The following is a 17588-nucleotide window of genomic DNA, read 5'->3' as shown; positions in this document are numbered from 1 at the left end:
CTCCCTTGTCTGTGTGCCCCAAGTTCCAGCACCCCCTTTGAAGGTTTGTTTCTGTGCTCCTCTCCTTTCTGCATTTTGACAGGTGTCATTTTGATAGGTGTCTTCTGCTTTCCCTCTGTCTATGCCAACGAAGGGCAGGGGAGTGGATGATGGTGTCACCGCTCTCGCCCGGTGGGACCCACAGCCACAGTGCATCATCTGTAGAGGGAGCACGGCACAGCCAGAGAGCAGCTTCGGCAAATTCACCTGCTGACATCCAAGACTGTTCTACCAAGCCTGTGAAAAGCTTGGCTTTTCCCAAGACTTACGATTTTCTGACATCAGCTGTATTTCCATAGCATTGGCATGCTCATGACACAAAAGACAATCATTCATCTACTCAAGGTTTAATCCCCAGGTAAGGCGAATACAAATTTTATAAAAAGGTCACCAGAATGTTCAGCACTGATTAAACATTCATTCCTGGCCTAAGCTTACAGAAGTATGGCTACAATGTTCAAATATGGCAAAGACAAATAACAAATGCTGTACTTTTTCCTGTACACAGAGTGAGTTCAAGAGATTTCTGAGGAGCTACACGTTAGACTGCACATCAGACTGAGCTGTGCTATTACACCCATGTAAAAGAACAAGAGCAAATAATGCAAGATGCCTTTAAAGATAGCACCTCATAACTGGCTTTATAATGTTGCATTCACTTTGAACCAAATCTTTTCAGGCATTTTTATCTCAAAAAAATTCCAAAGTGCATAAATTTCTTATCGCTTACTTAACATTTTTAAGTTTTTAAATTGCTTTGATTAGTTAAGAGAGATGACAATGCCTGCAAAAACAACACTGAAAGAAACCCAGAAAAAAATCCAAAAAAAGAGGAACTGCCATGATATTATTAATTGCTTACTCCAATTTCTAGATTTCTGGCATACATTCACAGAAGGTATAACCCAGTTTGCTGAATATAAAACATCTCAATATTAATCCTCTCATCTTAGAAAACAAGAAAAATATTTTGCTATCTACATAAATTTTCCATTACTGCTTATGTTTCTACTGCAGCAGTGCTTGCAATTCCAACTAAGTGCATTGCAGAATTTTTCATAGTTGGATGTATAATGTTATGATTTCACTGGCTGTCTTTACCATTACTACAGCTTAAAGACCAAGGACATTTTCAGAATATGAAAATCTAACATAATTATAATTTACTATGTGTAATACATTGCTATTTATCACAAGACTTTGTTGAACCTCAGTGATGCCAATCACCCTAAGAACATCATCCTTTTCAACAAAGATATCCTAACATAAATTGCAAGTGTTTATAACACAAATGTACCCATGTACACACTCAGGGATCTAAATGTATGGCGTGTACATTTATATGCTTATCTCAAAGATGAAAGCCGTAACCTTTGCTTCCTTGTTTTGTGTTTCCATTAAAACAAGCTTTTTGATGCATAAGTGCCACCTGTAGGAAATACTGGAGTATGCTCAAGAGCAGCTCTGTGCCAACTGAGGCTCTGAGTTGTCTCCCTGCCATTCCCAACACAGGCAGCTCCTTTAGAAATTCAGCCACATATTGAGGAACGGCCCTGCATGATGGCAGCTTGCTTGATGAAGGTTAGTTTGTAAAGCCACATCTAGAGGAAAGTTGTTGTTTTCCAGGGAAGTCTAACCAAAAAGTAACTGAAACAAAAAATACTACATTTGTCCATTTTCTTGTCTGTATGACATTAATCCATAGGAACCAAGCAGTCCTTTCCTATTTTATGTTGATCCAAATAGAGCTTGTCATGATTAACACGGACTACTTCACTGCAATTACTTAGGGTACCTGGATATGAAAGATTGCATAATTTATCTATTTTTAATTATATCTACTATTAATGAAAAGGAATATATGTGAGAAAGTGTTTTAACAAAAAAAAAACAAACAAACAAACAAAAAAAAAAAAAAAAACAAAAAACCAAAAAAACAGTGTAATCTCCACTACTACAAACAGAGTTCAGTTTCCTGTGGCAGAGAGTAAGGCATGAATGGATGGAAGTGCATATATCTTAATTCCAACATTAAAAGAAAAAAATAAAATAATTTCTAATGTAGCTATAAAAATAATACTGAGAAAAAACTGATAAAATAATAAGTGAGAATTTCCAATGCCATATCATTTTTTAATATTACAAGAAAAATAAAGAGCTTACAAAAATTCAGGTTCTTAAATGTTAGAGTCTGCCTAGATCAAAAAAAAAGAGTGAAGTATTTAATCCCAAATTGTACAAAACAACAGAGAAAATTGGCCTGACTCCCTCTATAGCCATCAGCTTTAACAGTTATGCTCCAAAATACACTCACCATAAGGAAACAGTTTCATTAATTCAACTGTACCAATCACTGATACAGTATCCCCATTCCTTGGTACATTTACTAGGTAACACGAATTCCACACCCAAAGCACATTTTGTATCCAAGAATGAGAAGCGATTTTTAATAATTCGATGTGAAACGACAAGATAGAAATTATCTCATACATGAGAACAAATGATATGCCACTCTACGAAAAAATATTAGTTCATTGTTTGACAGCCAGTGAGTGTGTTTAGTTTTGTCAGTCACAGTTGGGTACAAACGACACGTCTCTCTTCTCCCCTAGTCAGCCGTCAGCGTCGCTTCGAGCACGTACACTTGTTTTGGCTGTCCCTCGTCACCACCTGACATTTATCTGCTTGCTTCAACACAGACAACCTTTAATACCCGCACCTGCTACTGTGAAACCAAACTTCACCTGCCTGCCGGGGAACAGACGGGCGGACGGACTGGCAGCCGCTGTCCCCGGGGCACTGCGGTCTCCCGCGGCGGTGCGGGCGCCAGGCGCGGCGCGGCGGGAGCGCGGCTCGGCGCGCCGGGCCCGTCGGCGCGGTGCTGTGCGCGGTGCTGTCCGCGGTGCTGAACCGCCTCCCGCTCCGTCTCCCCCCGTGCCCCATCTTGCGAGCCCCACGCTCGGTCCGCTCGCCGCCTCATGGCTCTCACGAGGGACCGGCAACAAGTCTGGCCGCTTGCCCACGCCAGCCGGCACATCCGCCCGTCTACCTGAAGCACGGGAATTGCCCTGTAATACAAAGGAATTTGGAGACCGCGGGCAACAAAACCCCACCAGGGCCGCTATCCCATCCCTAGCTCCGGACTCTCCGCAGCTCGGGCTCTGGCTCCCGTTGCTGCCTCTCCCAGAACAAGCCCCAGCGTCCATTCCTGGCAGGGGCAGGGTTGTGCATCAGGCTTGCCCGGGGTAATCGCACCGCAACGCCAGGCACGGCTTAGGGAGCGGCGGTTTTCCCTCCCTTCCCTCCAGCAAGGTGCAACCTTCTCTCCTTCTTTTGTTCTCAATGGCAGGAGGGTGGCGGTAGCGGCGGGAGGGGTGGGGAACACTTGCACCTACAAATTCATGGGGGATAACAAAGGACCATACGACGCGCGGATTAATTTGCATTAGCATCCATGAGGGCAGCAGCATTTTACGTCTGCAGGGATTAGCCGCGCAGAGCCCGGGCTTACCGTCCCTATCGCAGAGCTGAATCGCCTCCAGGCTGAGGTTCTTGATCACCTCCTCGCAGGGGCTCGTGGGGCTGCTCATGGTGTGCGCCAGGCGCGGAGCCTCCATCGCGCCCCTCGCCGCTGCCTGCTGTGGCTTGGCCGGGGGCTGGGGCTGGCCGGCTCCGGTGCAGAGCCGCGCGGCAGCGCTTCCCGGCGCCGCCCGGCTCGGCTGCGAGCGCTCGGCGGAGGAGGCGGGCGAGGAGCGGATTTGTCACCGCAGCGAGCCGGGGAGGGGGCAGCAGCGAGGCGGGCGGCCGGCGCGCCCCGGGATCCGCGTTTAAAGGGGCCGCGGCCGCCGCCTCGGAACCGTCCCTTCCCCCTCCGCTCCTTATGTAACTGCAGCCGCGCTTCCACGGGAAGCTCCCGGGAAGTCTAACCCCTCCGGGTCAGGCCCTGCGAACGGCCGGTCCGGGTTCCAGCCGGCCTGCCTCGAGCACAGCAGCCCACTGCCGCGAGTAGGCGAGGTTTGTTTCGAGGTTACTCCATAACCCGACAGAGTCCCCCAAGGCAAAACCATCCAAAGGCAAAGCCACAGTTAGCGACTTCCTGTTCCCTAAGCACACAACCCACCACGACCGCTGTGTGCAAATCACACCCAACTGCAAGGGCTCTGCTGTCCACTCTGATCCTTCCTAATTATGCAAGAATTTGCAGAAAGAAATATTAGCCGGTTTTAGATTGATAAACCTAGAAAAGCTGGCAGAAGGTTATTGATTGCAAGAGATGGTATGGGAATTTCTGATAGCCATTTCTGGCTATCTGCCCTGCACACTTCACACCTGCCCTTTTTGTAGGAACTTATTTATCAGTTCCCAGCTTCGGGAACAAGAATGGGGCCAGAAAAGGAGAAATTTTTAAAAAGTAATAGGATAATATATTAAACTTGTGTAGCACTGCACCATCATCAGGTGTGACAGCTCAGCTCCCTCCCCACCACAGGCCTGCAGGCTGCACAAAGGTGCAGCCTCTGGGCCTTGGGCTGCAGGAGTGCACTGCTCTCTCCAGGTCACGGACTGACTTTGGGATCAAGCTCAGCATACTGGGATGGGACCACCAGTTTCTAGACAAAGTGGTTTGAGCCCATTTCCTACCACACATTACAACAAGCATTCCTGGCACCAGTTTGTTGTTTCACCATAATAAAATTGACACTGTTTAGCCATTGATCATGAGACATCAGCACTGGTTGCTCTGAGAAACAGCAGTTCATTGCATGCAGGTTCCCATCAAGACTGAGGCTGTGATGTTTCTTGGTCAGCATTGCATGACAGGAAGTTCAGAGAGTCCCTAAAGCTCCCATTTCTCTTTCTGCAGTCCCAAGACTACCCAGTGTCCTCCCTCACTGATTTGGCACAGTAGTAAGCCCCATGCACAGCTAGATGTCTGTCATTCCACTAACACTGGACTTTGGGATCCTTCCACTCTTTTTGATGGTTTCCAGGGACACTAATCTCAGAAAATGAACTCTGGCATTGCCTTTCATGAACCCACGGCCAAGTGCTGTAGCTTAGAACCAAGGAATAGGTTTCAGGTGCTTGGATTCCTCTGACACCTTAAAAAATCTGTAGTACATCCTGGGGAGAAAGAGCAATGCTGAGCACCCTTCTGGGACTGTATACTCTTTACACACACATCCCCCCCGACATTCTTTCTTGTGCATCTTTTTTTTTTTTTTTTTTTTCTCCCTGCTCTTTATTTCTCTGATGTTTTTCATCATGATGGAAAATGTGTGCAGAGGGGTCAGGCAGAGGAGAAATGGAATGAGTGGGAAGGGAACCTAAAGGAAGAGAAAATGAAAAGGAAGTAATAACAGGAAGGGAGAGTGTGAGTCAATGGGGAGGTGGGAAGGGAGAGGAATATATGAATGAATGCACAGACAGAATGAGGACAAATATAGAATCAGAAAGGGAAGAAATTAAAGTGGGTGAGACTGCATTCATCAGGTTTTAATTTTGTCTCTGACAAGCATTAATTCTCTGAGCTGAATCAAAACCTTTCTCCTTGATATTGCAACTGTTCTTAGCACACAGGCATCTCCTACGTAAGGCTGGAAAATTTCTTTCCCTGAAGATGGTGTATTTAGTCTCTCAGCCTTATGTTCCACATCCATTCCCTTCCACAATGTGGCAGACACTTCAGCAGCTCACACAATCTTGTTACTTCTTTGCTATAACATTATATAAAGTCCATTTGAAACAGACACTGTTCTTGAATGCTGAGAGAATTCCCAATTTATTCTCTCTGCCTCTATGTTATACACCTTTCTCTCCTCTACTTCTTATTCTGTGCAGCTGAAATCAGGTTTTTAAGAATGGATGGATTTTGCATAGCTCTTTGAAAGCTGTCTGCTTTTGAGGGTGTTCCCATTCCTCAAAGGCCTCTCATTTCTCAGCTACCGTGTAGCAGTAACCCCTGTCTGAGCTCTATCTATTTCTTTCTCCACACCATTACAATTTTTTTAAGAAAAGACTGATTAACTATCCAAATACCAGCAGACTTCACTGTAAGTGTAGAGCAGAGAAACCTTTTCCATAGCTCTGCTTTTCTAAAGCTAGACCTGCCTGAGAGAGTATTTTGCAGAGTCACACTTCAGGCTGTGTGCTCCCTTCAGCCTATCACCCTCCCATCACCTGGGCAAGGGATCAACATTTTTTTAAAGCTCAAATTCCTCCCAGATGTGATTCCATGCAATCACTTGGCAATGAATTTAGTCCTAGGTATTTCAGTCCCAGAGCATACAATGCTCTCATGGTGTTTTTTTCACCTAGGAGAACTATATTCTTCTTGTCTTAACAAGGAATATTATTGTCTGAGGCACAAGTTATGTTTGTGCTAAAGGACGACAGTCTCAGCATATAATCAGAAAGTTTATTCTGTGACAGATTATCCCTGACAGTGTTTAGCAGAAAATGTCACATATCACAAATATGGGTCAACATTATGTAATGGAAAGTCTGCCAATGGCAGCATAACGTTAGAGACAGCAGAGGGTCATGTGCTTAGAACTGCAAAAGCTTGCAAAGAATTTACCACAACAGCAACCTCTCAGACTTCCAACCTTTAGATAAACAGAATCTTACCAACTTCTGTAGTTCAACAACGTGTCTGTTATTACAGTAACCTCACACAAGGAGAGCGAAGCAGCATTTTCTAGCGTGATGCACGCACCTGGAAACGTGAGCTGTGACACACAGCTCTTGCCTGGCGAGGTTCAACAATCTCAGCTCTGCTGCCTCAGCCTGGCATTCACATTGCCCCAGGTGGGTCAGCAAGATCTTGCTGCAGGGCTACCACTCTACAGCAGAAAGGCAGAGAGGCTGCCAGCCAGCTGGAGAGGTGTGTGGCTTCTTTCCTAAAAGGCACAACCTCATTCATGCAATAAAAGAGCAAGGGGAAAAGGGATTCCTGTGTATTCCTTTCCTCCTCCCCTCACACGATTACAAAGTTCCTGTGTTGCACTCTGTTTTGGGAAAACTGCTGAGCATTAGCAGCAGAGCACAGCACAGAGCTGGGAAACCTCATTCTCACTATTTGAAAACTCTTTTGTATTTCATTGTAGCAGGTTTTTATCTGCAAGTTATAAAATAGACCCCCTTTCTCAGAACTCAGCAAGACTCAGAGTTCCAGCTCTGCCTTCCCACTTGGGAATAAAAAATGACTTGTCTTATTGCTCAGTGGACTGTGCAAGCAAAAGGCAAAAAGGCTACAGATATGGTTTTCGGGGAAAAAAAAACAGGGAGGAATTAAAGACAGCATTTTGGGATTTTTTTCCTCCTATTAGTATGCCACTTTTGAGGAGAAAAGCAAAATATTAAAGGACAGATAAAAAGAAGGATGAAAATCAGTATTGAGGGTCAGTCCTAAAAGGTGCACTGGCTAAACTTAGCAACTAATCCCTGAAGTTTCAGGGAAATAAATTCTTTGCAATTTTGCGGTCATTCTCTATCTTTAATGGACATGTCAACTGTTTCGAGCATGCAAAGGCACACACTTGAAAAAAGATTATGTTCAAAATATTATTGAAATACCATATAACTGAAGTAAAATCCACAGACTGGTGACAGAAAGACAAAAAACCCATCCCAAAACTGAAGACCCTAAGTGAAAGCCATGACTCTGTAGAGTTAATGTGTGGTGTGACACCTCATCCTACTGAGATAGACATTGATGTATAACAATTTAGAGCACTGGGTACAGTATCTAACCAAGAACCTCTTTGTTTTTTCTCAGATAACAAAGCAAGAACCTCCTCAAGTGCTCAAACAATGAGGATGATGGCAGAGGTCCCCCTTTTATACTCTAGAAAAATTCAAGACAGAGCAGCAGTGTTTATTCTTAGCTCTAGAGTGAGTTTCTTTCCCTCTTTCTGCAAAGGAAGCACCCATGGCCTGGCACTCTGACACCAAGTCCAGCAGTGAGGCTCCAGATCTCCTGGAAATGTCTCTGCCTGCTGTTTTCTGCTTCAGCATTGTTTGAGATGCTGGGAAGCCCCACAACTTCTGGGAACTGTCCAGGGAGGTGCATGCAGTGGCTCATACATCTCAAAATGTCTCTCCTTCCCTGTTCAGAGGGCTTCATTGCAGCAACTGAATTCAGTTTATGCATTCAGGCTTCTCTTGCAAGGCTATAAAGCATCCTTTGAAACATCAAAGATACAATTCTGAAGCAGTCTTGTGACTTCTGGTTCCAGAAACCTACTCATAAATCTGGAAGAAGGGCTTCAATGTAGGCAAAACTAGTCTACAACTTGCATAAAAAGACAATCAGTCCATGAAAAAGACAACCAAGGGCATATAAAATAGAAATTCACTAAAGCACAAGTGGCACAAATGGGATAGCCAGAGTCTGACTCTGCCAAGTCTCCCAGCACAGGAGTTAGAGGGTGTCAATTGCAGTTAACAACAACAGCTTCAGAGCAAACGAAAGGACGTGGTACTTCCTGCAACGAATGTTACGGTTGTAAGACTAAGGACAGTGCCAGTGCTAGAAATTTTTGTTCATTCAAGGGAAGACTGGAAAAGTTCATGCAAAAGGAATTGTTTAGAGTTACTAAAGCCACAAGTGACTGAGCTGAGAGTGACTGAGCCCTAAAAAAAGCCAATAGAGTCCAGGGAGGAGTTACTGAAGACTGTTATATGTGCTTGTCATGCCCTTCATCTTCTGCAAATACCCATTTTCAGCCACTGCTAAAGGGACTGTACAATCCTGGCTAAGTCCTTGGTCTGACCCAGAACAGTCACAGAAATGTCCTGCTATCCAGCCCTTCATTCCTTACCACCCACTGCTGCCACAGCATCCTCATTCATAAGGAAAACTTCAGAGTATGGAGCCCTCTGATGGTACCGGTTGGGTGTGCAAATCTCAACCTAATCTAAGCAATATAAACAATTTAAAGGGAATATTCCTCCCAGAACAAGAAAGATATCAAGCAAATTACCATTTTATTAATGCTATTGATGGTGCTGCTTTCTGAATTTCAGTTTTCTGATTATACAGTCTGCATAAGCATCTAAGAAAAACAAATTCTTTCATATGCAAAAAAAATTATTTGTAGTTCATAAAATTTATTTGTTCCTTAATGAGCACAAAGTGCTGTTAATGCTTAGCATTATCACTTATTAATTTCATTTTAAGTTTATCCTCCCTTTAAGAGATCCAGAATAACCTTAGAGAACAATCTGAACCTCTCTCCTCTGTGCTGTAAATCACTCTTCCAACTTTTGTAACTACTTTCACATTTAATTAGTGCCTTATCCTCCAGATATTGGACCATATCTTGAACTTTAAAGGATATTAATGTCTGCTTATCCTTGACAATGATGACTGCTATTCAAATTTAGTTTCTGTCTACAGTTCAGTGGCCAGCTTTGATACCTTTAAGTGAATTTTAGCCCCAGCTGATTTGTTTCAGTAATTTCCTTAAGATATTATGTGGCACAGCATCAAATGCCTTTATAAAGTCTTGATGCTGTTCTGTCCTCTGCTAATCTTCTGGCTTCATTGTAAAAGATGTGGAGGAAAAACATTCTAATTGGCCTGGCTTGGTTTGCTGCAGTACACCTGGGCTGTATCTGGGTCTCATTACTCTTTTCACCTCCATGTAAATACATTGCCCCCTTCAGCTTCACTATTTATAGTATTTGTTTCCATTTGGAGCCATGCCCATAGGACAATAGTTTCCATAGTTACTCTTAATTCAGTTTTTAAAGACTTCTGGCATGCTGACACTTTATTAGTCTCCTGATACTTCCTCAATTCTCCGTGGGGTTTTTTAGCAACTAGCTGTTCCATCAGTTCTTTAAATATCTGAAGGGACACCTCAGATGCATTTGTTCAAGTGATGATATTTCATTATGTATTTCTTAGTTACTTTTTCCCAGCAGTTCATAATTACATCAATGATTTCTTAAGCAAGCCATTATTTAAAGTTTAATCTCCTTCCCAATAAACTTCATGGCTAAAGCCCAATTAGTCTTAGGGAGAATAAGAACTGGTCTCAAAATTTATCTCCTTATTACAAATTAATTACAATTAATATTTTCTTGGTCAAGTAATTTTGTGTTATTGTGCCTTCAAGACTTATAACACAGTCTTTTCTTATTATTTTTAACCTCTTGGCAGCTGTTTCAGTGTATCCTCATGCTGTCCCTATTTCTCTCCTGTGTACTAAACTTGGAATATAAAACCCTGTTTTGGTGACCCTCCAGTTTTCTGTTTCTAGCACAGTTCATATTTTAGTTTTACTTGTTTAAGTAGCCCGCAGTGACCCATTCTCTCTTCAGTGAGAATTCCATTTTCATTGGAACAAGACACATTTCTGCTGGCTTTTCATTACAGTATCCTCTCCTGTTCCCCCTACTGCCCTTCCCTTTCTGCAAAGCCTTTTCTGAAACACTCTCAATTGATCCTGTGAATGAGATTTTCCTCATAATACTACACCCTTTCACCGGATAACCAAAACTCTTCAGATAGACAAGAAGAATGTACATTAATAAAGATAATGAAGAAAGTCTAAGTGATTAGTTCCTCAGTGTCATATACCGATCTCATTTTCTTATAACTATAGAGCTTTTTGCTATAAAGCATTTTGCATGAGGACAGAAGATGGGATCTAGATTGCTGTCACTGCTTTTGTACCATCACCATCTGCTCTGACTGAGGTGATGTGGCAATGCAGGAAAGACACCATTGCCTCTCCCCCACTGCTACCATGAACACAGTCAACCACTAAGGAAACACCAGGAAGATTGTGTTACATCAGTGTGAGTAGGAACACCAAGGCATTCTCTCTCCTTAGCTCAGAGACTGAATGAGTAGTAGACTAATCTTAAACTTCTTTCATTTGACTCAGTCACTTACTCCAAGCTCTTATGCTGTTTTTCAGATCTATGATTACTTATATACATGTTTTGCATTGACCCAGGCTGGATGCCAGGTGCCCACCAAAGCTGCTCTGTCACTGCTCTCCTCAGCTGGGCAGGGGAGAGAAAATTTACAGAAAAGCTTGTGGCTTGGTATAAGGGCAGGGAGAGATCACTCAGTAGTGACTGTCATGGGCAAAATGGAATTGACTTATAGAAATTAACTGAATTTACTACCAACCAAAATCAGAGTGAGATAAAGAGAAGTAAAACAAATCTTCAAAACACCTTCCCACACCCCCTTCATCCTCATTTTTGGGCTGTACCTACCTCCTCTGCAGCCAGTGGTGTAGTGAGACTGGGAACGGGGGTTATGGGGTTCATCACAGATTGCTTCTGCTGCTGCTCAGGGAGAAGAATCCTCCCCCTGCTCCAGCATGGGGTCCCTGTCACAGGAGACACAGACTTCTCCAGTCCTTCCCATGGGCTACAGTTCTCCATGAACTGCTCCAGAGTGGGTACCTTCCCCTGCAGTCCCTCAGGAACAGTCTGCTGCAGCATGGGTCCCCCACGGGGTCACAATCCCTGCCAACAAACTTGCTCCAGTGTGGGCTCCTCTCTTCATAGGTCTGCAAGCCCCTTCCAGGAACCTGCTCCAGTGTGGGCTTGCCACAGATTCACAGTGTTCTTTAGGGCATCCCACTGCTCTGCCATGGGTCTCCATGGACTGCAGGCTGGTCTCTGCTTCCCTGAGGATTTTCGTGGGCTGCTGGGGGACAATCTGCCTTGCCATGGTCTACACCATGAGCTATGGGCAAATCTGCTCTGGCACCTGGAGCACCTCCTGCCCCTCCTCCTGCACTGACCTTGGTGTCTGCAGAGTGTTTCTCTCACATAGTCTCAGTCCTCCCTTCCCTAGCTGCAAATTTTTGTACAATACCTTTTTTTTTTTTCTTTCTTAAATGTGTTATCACAGATGCATTACTGCAATTTCTGATTGGCCTGGCCTTGGCCAGTAGTGGGTCTGTCTTGGAGTTGGCTGACTTTGGCTCTGTTGGACATGGGGGAAGCTTCCACCAGCTGCTCCCTTAAGCCACTCCTGTCCCCTCCCTGCTACCAGAACCTTGCAACACAGACTCAATGCAATATGTGATGCACATATGTCACAAAATTTCACAAGAAATAATTTCACATGAAAAACAGCAATGAAGAGCTGTATTTTCCATGGGTTTGCTCTGGTGGGAATGCATGTCCACTTAGCACCCATATACAGGCAGATTAGATAAAGAAATTAGAGTAAAGAAATAAACAACAAAATGAGCATTTTTCTGTAGCACTGTTTCTTTAACAACACCCACAAGCATTTTAATTAAACCATGTTCTGCTCTGAATTATGTCTTACTGCTGCTACTTGTGTTCTGAATATATGTCAGCCCTGCAGTATGTTATTTATTGGTAGTGTAGCAATCCTTACAGATTTCCAGGTGCTGTACATACGCAGTGCCCTGGAGTGTTTAAAGTCAGTGGAGGAGTTGTTGCATTCTGTGAGCCTTGAAAATCCTAGAACTGACTCAAAATCTGTTAGTGACTGATTCACTGCTCCTGCTTCTTAAACCAGGCTGCACAGGAGGAGAACTGCAAAGGCCATCTTTAGCCTAAGGAGTTTATTTGCCTTAGGATCTTTCTGCAGTCAGTGGAGAGTAGAAAAATCCTCATCTGTGTCTCAAAGGGAGTTCATTGTAGGTGCTCAGAGTTGCTTCAGAGGAAATGCTTCCTCTTGATTCTACAGGAAGCAGGGGGAGAAAAACCTTCTGAGGCTAAATTTAGTCTTTGTGAATGCCCTCTAAATTGTTCCTCTGTGTGTTTATCAAAGAGCTATCTTTGATAACCTGTACTATATTCTGGAATGAGAAATGAGAACAGCAAACAAATTCGGCAAAACTCTCTCTCCAGGGCTAAGACAAGCTCCTCAGCTCTTTGTCTGAGGTTCAAGGGGCTTAATCTCCACGTGCTGATAGGGACGGGGCTGCCTGCAAAGCAGAACAAGTGTTCATTTATCCAGGCACAGCTGTTGCCTGATGACAGAGGTCCGACAGTGGCTCCTGTGTGATGGAATGTGGGTCTATGTTCAGACTTGTCCGATCACTGCTTATCTGAGACCTGCTGAACTCACATCAAATGCTCATCATTTGTAAATTCTTTTCCTCTATTTTCCTCTATTTCTTTCATGTTAACTGCTAACCTGATATCTTACATTAGTTGGTAAAACCAAATTTACTAGGGTTATTTATCTAATTTTTCTTTTTAATACCAGTGTTTTTATTCTTGATTATCTCAGTTCTTATTTTATCCATTTTCAATCTAACCTCACCTACTCCCATCTGTCTGAGAGCCAGCTTCTGATTAATGTATCTCCACATAAATTCAATTTAGCCATCGACAGTATATTTTTGGGGTTGATCACATGACATCCACCTGGTTATTTCTGGAATGAGGAGGGAAAATGAGGTAGAAAGTAGCAAAATTAATTGCTTTCTGTGTTGAAGCAGTTGATTTTAATTAATGAAATTAAATTTTACTTGGTTTGCGTGGTAAAGTTTTTGTTGCTACATGGAAAAGCTGCTGAAGTTTCCCCCAGGTCCGATGGAGCCCATGCCAGCCAGCTCCAAGGTGGACCCACCGCTGGCCAAGGCCAAGCCCATCCACATTGGTGGCAGCACCTCTGGGAAAACAGATGTACGAAGAGAGGAATATGTGAGAGAAACAACCCAGCAGACACCAACATCAGTGGAAAAGGAGGGGGAGGAGGTGCTCCAAGCTCTGGAGCTGAGATTCCGCAGCAGCCTGTGGGAAGGACTCATGTTGAATAAGCTCTAGAGGAATTGCCTTCCATGGGACAGACACCATGCGGGAGCAAGGGAAGAATGTGAGCAGTCCTCCCTTGAGAGGGAAGGGGCAGCAGAGAAAATGTGTCACAAGCCAACCAAACCCCAAATTCCCCATCCCCCCGTGCCACTGGCTGGGAGGACATAGAGAAAATCAGTAGTGAATACAGGGAAGAAAGGAGAGGTGGGAGGAAGGGGTTTTAAGATTTAGTTTTTATTTCCTGTTATCCTACTCTGATTTGATTGGTAGCATATTAAGCTAATTTCCCCTAGCTGAGAGCATTTTGCGCATGACAGTAACTGCTGAGTGATCTCTCCCTGCCCTGATTTTGACAAACAAGCTTTTCATTACATTTTCTCTCCCTTACCCAGCTGAGAAGGGCAGTGACAGAGCAGCTTTGGTGGGCACCTGGTACCCAGCCTGGGTCAACCCACCACAGAAATTTTCTGATCTCTTGTCCTTAGCAAGCTACTTATAGTAGCTGCCAGTTGACAAGAAAGTTGTCTGTGTGGATTTTATCAGTCTTATAACATATTGCCTGTCATGCTGTGGAAGTATTAATTTGTACACATAAGTGACAGTAAAGTTTTCCAATACTGTATCAAGCACAGCAACAGATTTAAGGGTATGAGGTGGAGCTATACATACAGCTACATTTAAATACCAATCTAGATTAGCCCTACTATTTTGTGTGGGCAATAGCTAGACTACTGCAATTTAATTTCTTGCATTTTAAACATATTTTAATAGTGTAGCGCCATCAAATTAATTTAGAGGTTGTACCAGCTTAATTATACACACCCCTACAGCAATATAGCTACAGTTCACAAAAACTAAGGACAACCTTCCCCCATAATTTCTGTGTACCACCAAACAACTCCTGCCAGGAATGAATTAGACCTGGTATTAAGTCAGTACTGAACCCTGTATGTGTTTTTGGAGGAGAGACAAATGTTCATGTATATTAAAATCTCTAGAAACATGTGTTTGCATTCATAAAATTTATCAAGTAAAGCTATTCAAAAAAGAAAGATATGACACAGAGTCAGCCTAAGGAGAGATTGAAAATGGAAATTTTTTATCACTAACCAATGACTATTTTCATTTGTCTAATAGTGCAATGGAAATGAGTGCCAAATCCTCCATTCTCTGCAGACAGCTTGAGGCCTGAGAAAAAAAGCTCCATTACTACTTTTTTATTGTTCTTCCTTGAAGTTGAATAATATATCACTATAAATTAGGGGAGACAAATGAGGTATAAATCAAGCAAAATTCAAGGATTAATGAGATTAGCAGCTATCAGATCCATAGGCTATCTATAAACTGACCACTAATTCTTATGCCCTCAGGTGTTAATTACACAGCTATCACAACACTGAAAATGTGCATGACTGGCCTTTACCTGAATTGCAAACAAACCTTTCCACTCCTGGCACAGGAGCAGTGATATCTGACAAAAATGTGGCAGCAAATAATTCAGAAACAAAAGACAGAAAAGTACTTCACAATGTCTTCAGGGCCTCCTCCCATGCTTAGGGAGGCATGAGGGATGCTCAGTGACAAATAAGATAAAAATTGGGAAGCCCAGCTGTGAAAGCAGAGGTTGGTCCCCCCACTCCTCTCACCAGAGAGTTCAAAATTGCCTTTATAATTAACACTTGTAGAAAATGATTAAAAAGTGTGCAGTGATCATGATAGCTAAAGTGGGGAGACCCAAGCTCTCTGGGTCTTGGTTCTGGTTTTGGTGCAGTGCTTCTGCAGTTGTAATGGTGCCATGCAGCCCTTTTGGGAACAGTTGCTGTCAGGGAGCATTATGAACTCGCAGTCAGTCTGGACAAAGATGCTCATTCCCAAATGCGGCTGTTTGGCTGCAGAAGGCAAATACCAGGAGTTAACAGGAGTGTCAATAAAGAAACAGGAACAAGCAGTGGGGTTAAACTACAGTCGATCTGGGGGTTTGAGCACTCATTAAAATTACTGCCTGACAGCACTGTCTAAATGGAAATATTATGCAAACGATGAATTCATCCTGGAGTAAAATCTCCTTCCTGTATCTTGCTGGCAAAAGCACTTTTCAGGCTGAAATAGATCATGCAACCAGCTTTTGAGAGAACATGTAAGTCTTATCCCTATTTTCTCATTTTGGATTTCTTCATCCTCTTGAGGGATGGTGGTCTGAACTCCTTATACTGTCAAACTCCCACTGACCTCAACAGAAACCAGCTCGTCTCAAAACACAGCTGAGCAGAGCAGCTAGCTGTCTTTGCTTGAGCCAGCTGTTCCCAAACCGAGGTTGCAATACCACATGCAGCTGCAAGGCAAGCAGTGAGAGCAGGGTCAGTTCTCCAGCCTATTATGTGGTGCTTCCACAGACTGTGGGAGCAAAAGCTTTGCTACAACAATGATCATGGGTATCTTCTTTCATTGCTTTAAAGTTGTTTTCCCCTCTTCCTCCCCCTCAACTACTGATGGAGTCTTATTACTGCTTGATCCAGCTGAACCCTAAGGCAAAGTTTTCAGCACTGGGCACACTCCTGCAGAGAGAGTTTTGTACAAATTATAAAGTCAGGGCATTCAAATACTACATCAATTCACTTCCCACAGGCTGTCTTCATGAATGCTTATTCATCTTGAAATGATGGTACTCTAAGAAGTCACTTAAGCTCTTAAGCTTTCCTGATCTCATGTCACAACTTCAAGAACAATCAAAAAGAAAAATGCTTGGAAAAGCATAAAAACAAAATCCATAGTTAGAAAAATTTGTTGCTGCAACTTCTGCTAAATAAAGAGATCACTCCCTGCACAGATACAGCATAACATGTTCTGCTGTATAGCTCATAACAAAGTTTGATTCAGTCATTTCTGTCACCAAAATATTATTGCTGGTGACAATATGTCACCAAAATATTATTGCTGGTGTCCTTTTTGTTTTGGGACATAGACAAATATAAAAGCCCCTCTGCACACACCTTACAGTCTCTTCTAGAGACTGTAAAGGAGAAGCAAATGTTCCTCCCACTTTATTGGGGGAGGGCTGGTGGCTATTTCTGACAATCAGATTTTCATTCTGGCAGAGACATCTTAAAAATTATTTTTTGTTGTTATTACATGTAGCAGTATTAGTAGCCATTACAAAGCACTTTTGTGTTTCAAAGATAACATTACCACACAAACACTGGCTGTGCACTTGCACAAAGGCTAAGCAACACATTTCTTAGTGCCTTAAATCATGTCTTCCAGTCCCGCTGGAGATCAGAGGGGCTGGCAACAGGGGAGCAACTAAGTGCAAGTCACTTGTAATGTTCTACCTGCTAACTAACAAGCAGACAAGCCCTGGCAGGCTGGCTGGAGCTGCAGGCATACAGCACTTGCTGTAGCTCATTTCAGGAGTGTAGCACTGCTTTCCTCTCTCTTGTGCCCTCTGCTACATGCCAGCAAGCAAACAGGAGCACGGGAGCAGCTGACCACTTCTGCTGCCAAGGACTGTGTGCGAGCACTGTAACAGCCTGTGCTCGCCAGCACTTCTCAAAGGAAACGAGAAGCCAGTGTTCCTCTCAAGCCTTGGGTGAGGGCAGGGAAGGGAGGGGGAAGGACCCCCCCCCCCCCCCACCAGTGCTCTTTATCCTGTCGTGGGAGCTAAGCAGAGGCAGCCAGATTTAGGAAAGTGTGTGAATGTGAGACCATGGCAGGTTGTCCCCTTGCACACAACACAGCAATTGAGGGAGTGCTGTCAGGGCCATGGCACCAGCTCT

General features: G+C 43.6%; 1 protein-coding gene across 3 annotated transcripts in view; it reads right to left on the bottom strand.

Moving 5' to 3' along the window:
• The window catches only part of PHYHIPL (phytanoyl-CoA 2-hydroxylase interacting protein like), a 127042-nt gene that overhangs the window by 28133 nt on the left and 81321 nt on the right, over positions 1-17588 (bottom strand). Inside the window, exon 1 of one of the 3 annotated variants that reach the window (XM_053983532.1) lies at positions 3551-3865. The exons of the other annotated variants lie outside the window; for them this stretch is intronic. Coding sequence (XP_053839507.1) covers positions 3551-3656 — 106 coding nt within the window. The 5' untranslated portion in view covers positions 3657-3865. Of the gene's footprint in view, positions 1-3550; positions 3866-17588 lie in introns of those variants that run through there. 3 annotated transcript variants of the gene reach the window in all.

Source organism: Vidua macroura, chromosome 8, assembly GCF_024509145.1.
Source record: "Vidua macroura isolate BioBank_ID:100142 chromosome 8, ASM2450914v1, whole genome shotgun sequence".
NCBI lineage: Eukaryota > Metazoa > Chordata > Aves > Passeriformes > Viduidae > Vidua > Vidua macroura.
The sequence above is the reverse complement of the archived record's forward strand: the minus strand, read 5'-3'. Positions and strand labels throughout refer to the sequence as shown.